Source organism: Peromyscus maniculatus, chromosome 5 (genome assembly GCF_049852395.1).
Source record: "Peromyscus maniculatus bairdii isolate BWxNUB_F1_BW_parent chromosome 5, HU_Pman_BW_mat_3.1, whole genome shotgun sequence".
In the NCBI taxonomy this organism is placed as follows: domain Eukaryota; kingdom Metazoa; phylum Chordata; class Mammalia; order Rodentia; family Cricetidae; genus Peromyscus; species Peromyscus maniculatus.
In genome coordinates this window covers 118,804,478-118,819,342 of record NC_134856.1, presented here as the reverse complement: position 1 = coordinate 118,819,342, position 14,865 = coordinate 118,804,478, and the positions used below count along the sequence as shown (strand labels likewise).

The window sequence follows — 14,865 nt, the reverse complement described above, 5'->3', positions numbered from 1 at the left end:
CATGAGAAGATAATTGTCTAAGTTGGAGTGAGGTTCCAGACCTGCAGCTTTCAACAGGTTCCCCTGCTAGACTATTTGCCTTGAAAGCTTAACATATTTCTAAGTGACTTCATTGCTCTTATAGGTAACTCTTTGTCATCCAGCTACCATACAAAACACTGTGCAGCTAATAGGCAATATAAGGCATTTTCTCAAAGGATCCTGTATCTATCTGCCTCTGGTTAAAAGTGGCACAGCTCGGCCAGGCTGTGGTGGCACATGCCTTTAATCCCAGCAATCGGGAGGCAGAGCCAGGTGAATCTCTGTGAGTTCGAGGCCAACCTGGTCTACAGAGCGAGATCCACAACAGGAACCAAAACTACACAGAGAAACCCTGTCTTGAAAAACCAAAAAATAAAAAAAAATAAATAAATAAAAAATTAAAAAAAAAAAGTGGCACAGCTCCAAGCTCTGTTTCCTTACGGTTTTTCATTGGAGCTGATACTCAACAAACTCTCAATTTTCCTCCTCCTTAATTTTTTAAAAGCTGCATTTTAAGTTTACTAAGAGCATCTTTTAATGTTATCAATGTTTCTATGGAATATTAAACACAACTCAATCTCATAAGATTTTTTTTTAATTATCTCTTGTGAGGCAAGCTATTTATTTGCTTTCAACTTTTTGGGAAGTAAATCTAAGCTTTCTAGAAATGCTTAGGAAGGAAGTTTTATTTCCAGTTAAAAAAAAACAGTTTTTCCAGGCAATATCGCCATCATTAGTGGAAAAACTACCTTTCCCAGAATGGATTTCTCTTGTATCAGCCGCTGTTCCGAGCTACCTTTTGGACTTCATTTCCCATAGTTCTTTTTGGATCTGGGAGTCGACTTCCGGTTCCCTTTTACCGGCTTGCTTTCAAACAAGCTTTTTAAATGCAGTACGTGAGGGTTCTTGAGTCAAAGGATTTCTGTTCTCTCTGAGGTGATCTTAATAGGTGTTTTTCTTTCATCTAATACTGACTCCATATCAGAATCACACCTGACTCGTTAGCACATGTTGAGGCTGGCATCCCTGATTCCAAAATGTCCGCGGGGCTCGTTCATTTGCTTCAGCCAGACAGTGAAAAGGAACAAGAGCCCTTAAAGCAAAGCTTTCTTGCAGCTCCTTCAGAGAGACTTTCCCTGATAGACATCTCGTCCTGCTTGTTATTAAGGGAGGTTTTTGTTATTCCTAGCCTCCCATTAGGAGAGGTGTACTTCCCTAATCAGAACTTTGACCTGGCCCAGTCCCCCATTGGGTTGCATTCGTTTGTCCATGTGCTCTCAGAGAGTAGCTTATTCCCAGAGGCAACCACCCTTCAGGGCTTCACTCCCTCGCCTCACCCGGAGTCAGTGGGGGAAAACCAAAAGTGCTTGAAACAAAGCTTTTCTGAGAAAGGTCCTTTCTCTCATAGGGAAAAAAAAAAAAAAAAAGGCTTTCCTGGATAGTTCTCCATCCTGTCCTGGCTCAGATCCTCCCCCCAGAGTTTCTGATGCTGCTTCTGCTGCAGCTGCAGACATAGCTCAGCCTCTACCATGCCAGCAGCTTCCTCAAGCTGCCCTACACTTTCCTGAGCATCTTTCTAGCTGCAGAAGAATTCTGGCTAGGGTCTGAAGTAACTGCTGTTTTTTTTTCTGGCTCAAAAGAAAGACAGAACTTAAAGAGGTTTTGTTCCCTGTTCCAAGAAGTTTGTTGTTTTTTCTTAGAGTAAACCACTGGTGAATTCCTGCACTAATATCTCCAAGTGATTCTTACTTTTGTCCTTACAGAAAGAAAATCTGAGAGAAAGTTCTGAAAGGCTTTTTAGTTTTTTAGAGAGAGATTAAGTTTTTAAGAAAGCTTTTAGTTTGAAAGAAAAAGATTAAGTTTTCCCAAATTTTCTGTTCTCTAAGCTTTTGACTTCATGGTAAAGAGGAAACTAATTCTGTTGGTACAATGTTGTAAAAGTGCTCTCAGGCATTGCTAGCAGAGCAGAGGATTTTTCTTTCATCCATCCGCATCTGCCACAGGGGAAATTTCCTTCCTCTGCTGCTTGGACTTAACATTTTAGCTGTCCTCAGGCTAAAAGCTTCCATAGGAATCTTTTTTCTGCCTGATAAACTCAAAGAAGAGTTTTTTTTCTTCCCGTTAAACTCAAAGTGGACAGATTTTCCCCTGTTTGTGTTCCTGGCCCCAAAGTTAGAAAAATAAAGATTTAGTTTCTCTGTCCAGTCACATATCTTATTTTCTAAATCTTTCCTACACTACCTTACTCTTCTAAGTTATACTTCTTACACTATATATTTCTGACTTTCCCTACTTTTCATAGAAATTAAGACAGACAGAGAGAAGTCTTGATAGAGAAGATTCTATGCTGCAGCCTCAGACATCCTTCCAGTCTGTTTTTTTCCTTTTCTCCCAAGGAAAACCCCCTTCCCTATTTAGCTTTCCCTACAAAACCAGATCGTTCTCTCTTCTTTAACTGGCAGAGCCACACTCCCACTTTTGCCAAGCACTCTGGATATAAATGTCTATATTCTTTTTTCTTTTTTCTTAGTCTCTGTTCAGTGGTGCCATCTGTGGGAGACCATCCCTCACCCTCACATTTTCCCCAGAGTACTCTTGAGTAGGAGCAGCAGGAAATGTTAGATAGAAGGACAGAGGGGAGGGAAACAGAGAGAAGATACAGGATAGACTAGGGGGCGGGGGATGGATTCTAATCTATCGGCCCAACTGTCTCTGCCCTAGGATATTTAAAGGAATGCCAAGGGGTGGAGCAAAAGACCTCCCCCCAGCACAGCCAAGTGCAGACCATCTCAGACATCTGCACTCAGGCCCGTGGTCCAATCATCCTCTCCCTGCAGACCTGTTGGGTAAAGCCCAAATGTGCTGCAACAATATGCAATAGAAATGAACTAAATGCACTAAAATTCACATTCTGTCTGTGAAGAAAAAAATTCATAAAAAACTATAGAGTAGGAATGCAAACTTGTACAACCACTGTGGAAATCAGTATGACCATTTCTCAGAAAATTGGGATCTACCTCAAGACCCAGCCATACCACTCTTGGGCATATACCCAAGGAATGCTCAATCATACCACAAAGATACATGCTTGACTATATTCATAGCAGCATTATTCGTAATAGCCAGAACCTGGAAACAACCTAGATGCCTGTCAACTGAAGAGTGGATTAAAAAAAATGTGGTACATATAAAGGCAAATGCAGGCAAATGGATGGAACTAGAAAATATCATCCTGAGTGAAGTAACCCAAACCCAGAAGGACAAACATGGTATGTACTCACTCATAAGTGGATACTAGATATAAAGCAAAGAACAATCAGACTGCAACCCACAGAACCAGGGAGGCTATATAGCGGGGGGGGGGGGGGGGGGGGGGGGGGGGGACCCTAGGATGACTGTGACTTATAATAAGTTTTGGTTTTACTCAATTACTGGGCAAGCCTCAATGAAACATTTCACTAGTATAAGCATTTGTATTGTATCAAGCTGATAATAGAAAAAATAAATAAAAATGAAAAAAAAACTATAGAGTAAATTCTGTACTCCTTTAGAAGAAGCTGATATTTTCTTGAAGTATTAATAATGTTTTTAAATTATTATACAGGATGAAACAAAGAATATAAAAAGGGAAAATGAGTCTACACACATACTCTCTGAAGATATTTATAGCACACAAGACAGTTTGATAGGTAGTAAGTATCCTTTGCTGCAATATAAAAAACAGAAAAACTGGCCAGCCGGGCGGTGGTGGCGCACGCCTTTAATCCCAGCACTCGGGAGGCAGAGCCAGGCGGATCTCTGTGAGTTCGAGGCCAGCCTGGGCTACCAAGTGAGCTCCAGGAAAGGCGCAAAGCTACGCAGAGAAACCCTGTCTCGAAAAACCAAAAAAAAAAAAAAAAAAAAACAGAAAAACTGTGTGTTCTGTGATAATAACAATAATATCCAGGTACTGAGATTTATATATATATATATATATATATATATATATATATATATATATATATATATGTGTGTGTGTGTGTGTGTGTGTAATAACATATATGTTATTAAATAATTATAAAAATGTATAATAACATATATATATATATGTTATTAAAGTAAACCACAGGTAATCATATGAAATGTTAGGGTTTTCTTTTTCTGAAATAAGAGTACATTATATTTACATTTTGCATTAAGAATCTGATTTGCTCAGAGTCATGTATCTTTAATGAGCACGCTGTGATTCAAATCGTCTCAAACACTAGAATACCACACAAGCATTTTAGGAGATGTGTATTGATATAACCAAAATTTCTTATTTTGTCTTAAACTGATACTGGGTTAAAAGCTAGTTAAGAGTTAGTTATAAAACACACTAACCATATTAATCAATGAAAGCCCAAATAATATATAGAAATTTGTTTTAATAACTATAAAGAATAATAATTTTAAAAGATTTGGCAAACCTCACTCTAGAATTCATTATACACAGGAATAAGAAATGCAAGTGGTGTGAGGATTATAAAAAGGCAGACAAGGGCCTATGAAATGGTTCCATAGATAAAGGTGCTTGCTATGCAAGCTTGGTGACCTGGGTTCAATCCCCAGGGTCCACATAAAAGAGAAAGGAGAGAATTCCACAGAGTTGTCCACTGACCCACACATGTGCTGTGGCATGTCTTCCCACACATCTATACATATACAATAATAACAATTTTTAAGTTAAAGAGAAGTGATATTTGTAAACATGATTTTTCTACATAAGAAATTAATAAGCACCTACAAACTCCTAGAACCAATATGAAAGTTTAGAAGAATTTGCCCAGGGGTTGGTGGCACACACCTTTAATCCCATAACTTGGGAGGCAGAGGCAGGCAGATCTCTGTGAGTTCAAAGCCAGCCTGGTCTACAAAGCAAGCTCCAGGACAACCAGGACTGTTACAGAGAGAAACCCTGTCTCGAAACAACAAAAAAGAATAGAAAAAGTTGTTTTGTTTGAAATAACACACAATTCTTAAAAGATTTCAATATTTAGTTTTAAGTATAACAGTTACAACATATGTTTATGGTAACTCATCATCTTCTTTCTTTTTCTAATAAGATGTCAACCTTGGGAATTACTCAGAGAGTGTGCAGAATCAACCAGCTAACACTAGGGTTTCTTCCTCGAGACAATTTGAACCCATTTGCAAATTTCACTGGATAGAAGCATTTAATGATGAGATGACATTTCAAGACCTGGGGGAGGATTTTTCTTACTCGGAGAAGCCAGAGTTGCAAAGCCAGGAATATAATGATACAGCAGATGCCAGCAAGAAGCTAGATGCATATAAGGGAGAAAGTCCAATGGAAGATAGCATTTCCGAAAATAAAGACCAACTTGCTGATGAGTACCTCAGGAGATCTCCTCGAGGTCTTTCTCTGAATTACTACAGAGGAGAGACACAGCCATGTGTGGAAAAGTCACTGGCTAGAAGCACTGTTGTAGATGTCGCCCTCAACATCAGTCAGTCTCAAAGCTTTCTGTGTAAAGAAAATGTCTGCGGAAGTAGTGAAGATGCATTTGATGGTGAGAATTGCTTAGACCTGCTTGACTTCAGAACTAACTATGAAACAGAGGAGGTAAGATCGAACACTGGTGTCATTAAAGCCTGTATGTAGCGTGTTAATGGGTGCAGGGGTGCTTTTACTGTTTACAGACACACAGTCTGAGACTTTCCAAATATCGTTAAATCGTCAGGTCAGTTCAAGGGACTGTACTTCCATGGAGAGCTTAACCAATCAGATACAATTTTTCCTGATAAATTCAGTCCATACCTATAGAGTAGCTCTACCAAATGGTTATTTCTCTAAGGATTATGACTCACTGTCCTACTCTTACTCTTTACATGGTGTAGTACCAACATGGTGCCTTACACCAAACCAGCTGAGACTCAAGAGTTGGCCTTGTGGGAAGGGTTGAGAAAGGGAGGTTGTACAGAGGTATTTATTAAATTATGTGACAAAAAAAAAGCAAAAGCCTTGTCTGTTTTGTTGGACTTCTTTGGACAAGCAAATACTTATTGTCTTAGGTGTCATTGGTTGTGGTCACCTGTGATATCCTAAATGCATTGATGACATTAACAGTAGAAAGTCTGTGTGATCAATAAACAACCTCAGCAGAAGAGTTTAATCCAAGAGTAGTGGAAATAATCACTTTGTAGTATGAGTTTCATAAGAAAAGGTATTACTCATCTGTCTGGGACTATGAGCAGGTTTTTTTGTTTATTGATTTGGAAATTAGACAGCAGTATTTGAAAGAGAACTTCTTAGAATGTTGATTTCTAGAAACCAGCATTTCCAAGATCTGTTTAATTAAGGTTTCTCAAAATTGTGTATCCCTTTCCCCATTGCATTTAGTCCCCGTCCCCCCGACACACACACCTGCCAAGGAGTTAACAGGTACTCGTGAGAATCTATTGTGTACAAGACAGCTATGTAATGGTTATATAATGTTAAAAACAACCAAATAAGAAAAACACACGGCTCTTCATGAAAATATCATCCCAGTAAAGGAGACAGCTATTAACCAAACAAGCACACAAACCACTGTGCACTTGACTCTTAGAACTGTACAGGGTGATGATTGCCTCTGCTGAGGGTATTTCACCAGGCAAGAGAGTGTGGGGAGGCTTCCTTGAAGTAGTCCTTGGGCTGAGCTCTGATGGGTAAATGAAGGTCCATTGAACAACTGTGGATTGGGAAGCATTCCACGAACAAGGGGTAATATCTCTATGGACTCCCTGTACCTGCGAGGTCTGTGGTACCTACTAGGGCCTCAAGGAAGCCTAGAGTCTAGGAAACATGGAGCTGCAGGGAGCAAGGGGGTATGGAAGAGGAGGATGACAGGGTACTAGGGTATGCTATCAGTAGCAATTAGCAGGGTCTTGGGAACCTTGGTAAGATAACTGACTTTATCCCAGGGCAATGAAAAGCCATTAAATGTGCAGGGGCTCAGCATCTCTAAGTTGTATAATACTACCCCTGCAGATACTTCATACAGGGGTTTAAATTTCATATTCATTTCAGTGTTCTATACCACAACTTTGCAGTCTTTTGTTACATACACGCACCCAGAAAAATTGTATTGTGGGCATAAAGACAATCATGAAGTATGTCTGCCATTCTAATGTTCATAGGAGTCAGCATGGATGAAGTATTAAAGATCTTTATAGTCTATAGGGTAAGTAATACATTTGCTTAATTGATTTTGAAACCAAAGAAAGCACCTTATATGTGACCAAGGTTTACATCATAAAAGATGATGAGAGCCCAAATGTAATTTTTCTTTTATCTAAGTAAATATGATACACATGTCTAGCTTATGTCTATGCTTGTGTTTGCCATGCTGTTGGGAGTTATACTCAGTAGTCTACTCTTTCGCATTTATTTACTATAATTTACAGCCTGAAGTTTCTTCAAAAGAAATAGAGAATTCTGGGGAGATTTCTGAGATGTCAGTTAGTCACCAGGAGGAAGTCACAGAAGACGGTGTAGACAGCCTAGCCATTACCTCATCTTGGACTCCAGCAGGCATCTTCAAGAGCAGATCTCAGGACAAGTGTATGACGCCTGATAGGGAGCTAAGCTTTGAAAACTTGGAGCCTCTGGAAGAGGACATGGCTTTAAACGAAGCCTTGCAGAGATTAAAACAGGCTAACAGAAAACAGGAGAAGCAGATCCAAGACCTCCACGGTAGGAACCTGCACTTGGAAAACAGGCTTAAAGAACTACAGATGAAGGTCACCAAACAGCAGATGTTGGTTGACATCATAAACAAACTAAAGGAGAACATGGAGGCGTTAATCGATGACAAATACAACGTCCTCCTAGAGAAGAATGATATCAACAAGAAATTTCAGGATCTGCAGGAGGTTTCTGCCACCGCCAAAAAGCACCTTCAGGAATCCAAGAAAGACAAGGAGACCTTGCAGCTCCAGGTTAAAAAGATCAAGGTCCATTACGTCCGTTTACAGGAAAGGTACATGGCCGAGATACAGCAGAGAAACAGATCAGTCAGCCAGTGCCTGGAGATAGAGAAGACCTTAAGCCAGAAAGACCAAGAGCTACAGAGACTGCAGCAGCAGAAAGGCGAGCTGGAGATTGCCACCAGTTCCGCTTTGGGCTTGTTGAAAAGGGAGAAGGAGATCCGGGAACAAGAGTTCGTGGCCTTTCAGGAGGAATTCCAGAAGCGGGAAAAGGAGAACCTGAAAGAAAGACGGAAATTGAAATCTAAAGTTGAGAAGCTGATCGCGGAAGTGAAAAGTTTGCTCTTCACCTGCGAGAGCGAGAGAGCTAAAAGTACGAAGCTCCAGCAGCAGGTCGACGAGCTGAAGCAGGAAAAGGAAGAGCTCCAGCAGCAGGCTGCAAAGGGGGAGGCACAAACTTGCACCCCTAACTTTGAGATAATCCAGTCCAGGGAGCAGCTGGAGGAAGTGATGGAGGCATCCGGCACCCAGGTACTGATGCAGACGCTGAGTGTCTAATGCAATCCCCAAAGTTTCAAGTGGTCAGTGTTGGACATTTAGACTTGATACTCAGATATAGTACTTGTTCATAGGAAGAAGTATTGTTTTTTTAAAATAGAAACAGAAGGGGAAATGTACCACAAATTTAGAGAAGTTTCTACTGGTTTCTGGGCACTCACCTTGAAGAACAATAATTCTTGGCTTGGCTTGATTTTGGTAGAGGTGACAGTTAACCTGGGAGTTTTATGGGTACCCATGACCACTCCTAAGAATCATCTCTACAGGAATTCCTTGAAAGAGGGTTTCCTTCCTTCCTTCCTTCCTTCCTTCCTTCCTTCCTTCCTTCCTTCCTTCCTTCCTTCCTTCCTTCCTTCCTTGTTTTTTGTTTTGTTTTGTTTTGTTTTGTTTTGTTGGGAATTGTAGGGCATGTCTGATTTACTTGGACTACCAGAGGATTTTTAAAATATGGTTTCAAATCTAATTTAGCAATAAACTGAATAAAATTGTTCTTTTTCTTACAAAGTAAAACTATAGCACATATTACTTGTAAAATTATAAAACATAGAAAACAGCATTAAAACCTTTTATCAACACGTTTAGAGAAACTGAATTTTTAATGTCATTCTAAAGCTTTGTTTTGTTTTGTTTGTTTGTTTGAGCAAAATACCTAAAAGTACATCCAGGAAGGGGTAGTTTTCACAAGTCAGGGCACACCTGGTATAGTTCTTCCTTAAAGTATATGAACCTCAAAGAAGAACAAAATCTCAAATCAAATTTGGTTGGTTTGTGACAGGGTCTTGGTATGTAGCCCAGGCTGGCTTGAAACTATGTAGTCGAGGCTGGCCTTGACCTCAAAATGCTAATAATGCCTGCGACTCTTGAGTGTTAGATTTTCAGGTATGAGCCACTGCACTTCGTAGGTAAAGTTAATCCTTGTTAGTTGGCTGGTTAGGAAGAAAGCTGATCTGGTAGCTGTGGTGGTGTATGCCAAGGGTCAACTTGCTGAAGAAAGCAAGCCAGTTGGAGCTAGGAAATTGGACAAGTCTAGTGTACTTGAAAAATTATTATTTAATTGTTGGTTGATTGGTTGTTATGTAGACCAAGCTGGCCTCCTATTTCCTGTGATTCTCCTGCCTCTGCCTTCCAAGTAGTTACAGGCATGTGCCACTATATCCAGCTTTGTTTATTTTAATCTTGTAATAACTTGAATGGAGTTGGTATATTGCTGTGAACAAGTCATGGCGTCATTCTCATAATATTTATGTGTTATTTGAGAGTAAATCTATTATTTTTTGGAAAATACTGTTGTTGTCTTTGTTTAAAAAAAAACTAAAGAGCTCTCTAAGAATTGCCCAGATCAGTGATTCTCAGTCTTGGACACGCGCATCCTGACAAGGAGGGCTTGTTGACATAGAGACTTTATAGAGCATGCTGTTCTAGCAGTTCCCAGGGGGAATGGATGGTGCTGTTCCAGGGGCCACACCTCAGAGCGGCTGACTTCAGCAGAGACCTCGAGTTTAGTGCCTCCCAATCCATGGTACCTTTCCAGGTGATTTAACTACAGAAGTTTAACAAGACATAGATTTTTTTTCCACCATTAGTTTTTGTGTTAAGAAGTCAATTTCCCGGTCTTATCTTGACTAAAGAATTTCTTTAACATCTCCAAATTCCCACTCTTTTTGCTTTTTCTTTATTCTAGATCCATTTTCTCAAAATATGCTCTGAGAGCATCTGTAAAGTCAAAAGCACTTTTATTAAAACATGACTGATGTGGTGTAGCTATTTCTTCTGCCTTCTGTCTCTGTGTCTTTTCAATGATCCCAGCAGAGTCTTTCTGGGGCGGAGCATCCAAGCTGCAGTGATGAGGGCCCAGGAAGCATTTGCTAGTCTCAGTGGAAAACAAGTGGCAGTTATTGGTTATGATGGCCCTAGTCTTTGGATTTGCATCTGCTACTCCTTCCTCCTCCCTCCCTCCCTTCCTTCTTCCTTCTCTCCCTTCCTCCCTCCTTTCTTCTCCCCCCCCCTTTTTTTTTAAGACAGAGTTTTATTATGTAACCTAGGTTGGCTTCAGACTCATGGTGGTCTTCCTGTTTTAGTCTCCTGGTTGCTTGGATCATGGGTGTGTGAGCCACAATTCCTTGCCCAGTCATACCTTTATAGTAAGACACAAACTACTTAAGAAATAAGGTTGTTTGGAGGCTAGCAAGATGGCTCCATGGGTAAAAGCACTTGCCATCAAGCTTGAGAACCTGAATTCAGTTACTGAAATGCACATGGTGGAAGCAAAGATCTGACTCCCCCAAATTGTTCTGTGACCTTCACATGTATTGCACACACAAAATTAAATGTAATAGACAATAAAAACTATTTTTTATTTATTTAGCAGATATAAAGAATGTTCTTAAAAGGAAAAAATCAGTTTGAAAAGTGGATCAGACTCAGAACTCATATAGCACACTATATATATTTGTAACTAAGCTAGCAGCAGGGAACAAAGACATTATTGCTGGGTATGATGCACATGCTTATAATCTCAGATTTTTGGGGTCTGAAGCAAAAGGATCCCAAATTTGAAGCCAGGCTTGGCAACACTGTCTTAAAATTTTAAAGGATAGCCGGGCGGTGGTGGCGCACGCCTTTAATCCCAGCACTCGGGAGGCAGAGCCAGGTGGATCTCTGTGAGTTCGAGGCCAGCCTGGGCTACCAAGTGAGTTCCAGGAAAAGGCGCAAAGCTACACAGAGAAACCCTGTCTCGAAAAACCAAAAAAAAAAAAAAAAAAAAAAAATTTTAAAGGATGGGCAGGGGCAGATAAGTGTTGAAGAATTTGGCTCTGTGTGTGGGAACACTAGTTTTGATGACCTCTCTCAAAAGACAGGGTTGCTTTTCCCATTGTTATTTCTCAAGTGTGTGGTATTTTAGAAGCTGTGTAACATGTGGTAATGTAATTGCTCTCCTGGCTGATGGGATGTATCTCAGTCACTGTTCTGTTGCTGTGAAGAGACGCTGTGACCAAGGCAACTTTCATAAAAGAAAACATTTAATTGGGGCTTGCTTATAGTTTCAGAGGTTTAGTCCATTATTGTCATAGTGAGGAGCGTAGCGGCATGCAGGCGGGCACTGAAGCAGTAGCTGAGAACTACATCAGATCTGTAGGCAGTGGGAAAGACTCTGGGCCTGGCATGGAAACCTCAAAGCCCACCCCCCCAGAGGCACACATCCTCCAACAAAGTCACACCTACTCCAACTAGGCCTCACCTCCTTATCCTTCTAATCCTTTCAAAAAGGGCCACTCCCTGGAGACATTCAAATATATGGGCCTATGGAGGACATTCTGATTCAAACCACCACAGAGTGTGTGGATCAAAAATGAGAATCCTGCTGCCTTTTCAACTACAGAATTAAAATTAAATGCAAATGAGTCCGGGTCTGTAACTAGCACAGGAGGAGCACCTGCCGAGCACAAGTGAATCCCTGAGTCTGAACCCCAGTACCCTCAAATCTGCAAAAACTAGAAAACTGCTTCTCCACTAGCGTTTTTTATTTTTGAGGACATAATTTTAATAAAAGGCCTATTTATGTTGAGATATAATGGATTGTTAGCCAAGTGAATTGGTAAACAAATACTCTAAAACATTCTGTTACAATTTCTAATGTAAAAAATATAGTCCTCAATTTTTTTTTGTTTTTAAAATTGTGCTTTGTTTTTCTCAATAAATTTTAAGAGTATAAAGGTATCCCAAGGAAAGATGCTTCAGAACCCTGCTTATAACTTTTAAGTGTAGAGCTTTATCAGTATTTTACCTAAAGGCTATATATGGGTCCTTTGACTTTGTTGTGACACATCTGAATTGTGTACATATAGGGTACAAAGTGGCTCCATTCTAATTTGTTCGTGGATTGCTCGCCTTGTAAAGAAACCCTGGAACTCCCACCTATGACGAGGACTTGCCCACTGGCCTCTAGAATCCACAGTCTTTTGGCCCTGACAATAGGACTTCTCACATGTCAGGTAAAAAATAAACAAAATAAAAATAAATCAGCTCTTCCAGTGGGGTTGGGGTGAGCTGAAAGAGGCTGTGAAAGGTCTCAGAAGTAAGTTACAGGAAAAGAAAAGAGAGAACCAGACCTCCAACCACCCAGCCCTCTCCTGATGCCTCATACTGTTTCTCTTTGGCATCCAGTTCCCACATCTGTGTACAGTCAGATGTAGTGAGAAACTGATAAAGAATTAAGATACTAACTAGATAGCTAGACCTTCTTCCTTCCAGAGCAGTTGTTTTATATTTTGGGCCAGTCTGCTCTTATGGATTGTTCACACTAATGATTTGTTTGCCTTATTAAAAATAATTTGGAGCAGGGAGACCTATGTACATGTGTAGAATGAAAAATGAAGTAACAGTGTTAGAGAGGTGGCTCAGGGGTTAAGAACTGTCCTCCCACAGGACCCAGGTTCGATTCCCAGCATCCACATGAAGGCTCAGAACTGCCTATAATTTCAGTTCCAGGGGCTCTAACTGCTCTTATGGCCTCTGTGGGCACCAGACATACATGCAGGCTGTATAAACACCCATATATCCATAAAATATCAAAAAATACCAATATATCCATTAGATAGATAGATAGATAGATAGATAGATAGATAGATAGATAGATAGATAGATAGAAGATAATTTTTAAATGAAGTGTCAATGAGTTCAAATCCTGGCCTCACATGTCTTGGTTATGTGACTTGTCCAAGTAACATGTGCTTTCTCAGCCTGTTTCATTAAATAAGGAACCATACTTGCTCTCTGTCCTGTGCAGCCACTGCATTCAACAGAAATGGTATGAAAGGGTATGTACTTGCTAAATTTTCAAGTTAGCTTTTTCTTCCGTTGTACATGTCTTCCATTGTAAGTACATTCATCTGAGCTGAAATATGAGTGCATAGCTTGCCATAGTTTTTGTTTTTGTTTTTTATTTATTATTGATTTATTTATTAGTTTTCTGAGACAGGGTTTCTCTGCATATCTCTGGCTGTCCTAGAACTCACTCTGTAGATCAGGCTGGCCTCAAACTCAGAGATCTGCCTGCCTTTGCCTCCCAAGTCCTGGGATTAAAGGCATGTGCTACCATTTCTTGATTCTTGAAAAGTCAGTGAAATGAATCACTAGGAAGGCGTGCACCACCATGTCTTGCTCTCATTGCTGTGTTTTCAATGTGATAAAAAACTTTGTATTATCTAGCTAAATGTTGTTAAACATCAGTATTTGTTGAATGCCAGATTGCACGCTAAGCTGTGCAGATCAAAGATCTCAAAGAGGTGGGCCACAAACACATAACTGTGTTTTTAAAGGTTTGACTTAAATGTGGTGTAGACTCTTCTTGGTTAGTAGTTTTCTATCCCACCCTCCTGACAGCTGCGTATGTACAATAGTTGCTTAGATTTCCCCTGGTTCCTGGCTGCTGTTCTTCAGTCCATTTATTGGCTGCTGCTGTACTGGATGTCTTAATAGCAGTGTATCATCAGCCCTCTCAGTGGATCCCACCCCACTCCAAATAAATACTTCCTGTTTGCCTGTTCTGTATCTCCCACCCCACTAGATATGCAAACCTTCTGTTTGTTCTGTACCCAATGCAGAGTCAAGCCCATAATGAGCTTGCAGCAAGTATGTGCTGACTTCCTGACTGACTATCTATCCCTGGAGGCACTTACCTTCAAACATTTACTATCCCTGACATGTCTGAATCAACTTTACATCATTCTTTGTCTTATTAGGCTTTTGTTTTTAACTCAGAAAAACAAAGCAAGCTTTAGAAGAGTTGAACTCTTGTCCAAAGTTGCACATGTAAGTAACAGAACTCAAGCACAAAGCCTTGCACATTCGACCTCTAGGTTATCTTGGTATAGTTACCTTCATCCTGGCTACTCTTGAACTACCTAGTTGCAATATTGTTGAGAATGTCTGGCTGTTCTAGTGTCAGAGGTAACAATTTATTTAAGTTTGAGTATGTACACTGCCAGGCTAAGGATCAATATACTATGAATGTATAAGCATGCATTTATTATAGATGAGGATAAGCAAATATGCTACCTACTCCTTTTGTTGTTGGTTTTGTTTGTTTGTTTGTTTTTTGAAACAGGGTTTCTCTGTAGCCCTGACTTTTCTGAAACTAGCTCTGTAGACCCAGGATGGGCTCGAACTCACAGAGATCCTCCTGCCTCTGCCTCCCATTCTGGGTTAAGGGTGTGCACCACCACCACTGGGCACTCACTACCCAACTACCCACTCTTAATAGCAATGTATGTGCGTGTGTGAATCCACGTGCAGGCTTTTATATTAACTCTGAGATAATGAAGAGCATTTGAAGCA

The 14,865-nt window shown here is 40.3% G+C and overlaps 1 protein-coding gene across 15 annotated transcripts in view; it reads left to right on the top strand.

Moving 5' to 3' along the window:
- Cage1 (cancer antigen 1) overlaps positions 1 to 14,865 on the top strand; it is a 41,684-nt gene that overhangs the window by 8,040 nt on the left and 18,779 nt on the right. For 8 of the 15 annotated variants that reach the window (XM_076573191.1, XM_076573190.1, XM_076573196.1 and 5 more), the window contains exons 2-5: positions 3,626 to 3,713; positions 5,106 to 5,626; positions 7,450 to 8,502; positions 12,375 to 12,521. In XM_076573191.1, coding sequence (XP_076429306.1) covers positions 3,626 to 3,713; positions 5,106 to 5,626; positions 7,450 to 8,502; positions 12,375 to 12,521 — 1,809 coding nt within the window. The remainder of the gene's footprint in view (positions 1 to 3,625; positions 3,714 to 5,105; positions 5,627 to 7,449; positions 8,503 to 12,374; positions 12,522 to 14,865) is intronic. The other 7 variants (XM_076573201.1, XM_076573195.1, XM_076573203.1 and 4 more) reach the window with 1 other exon arrangement.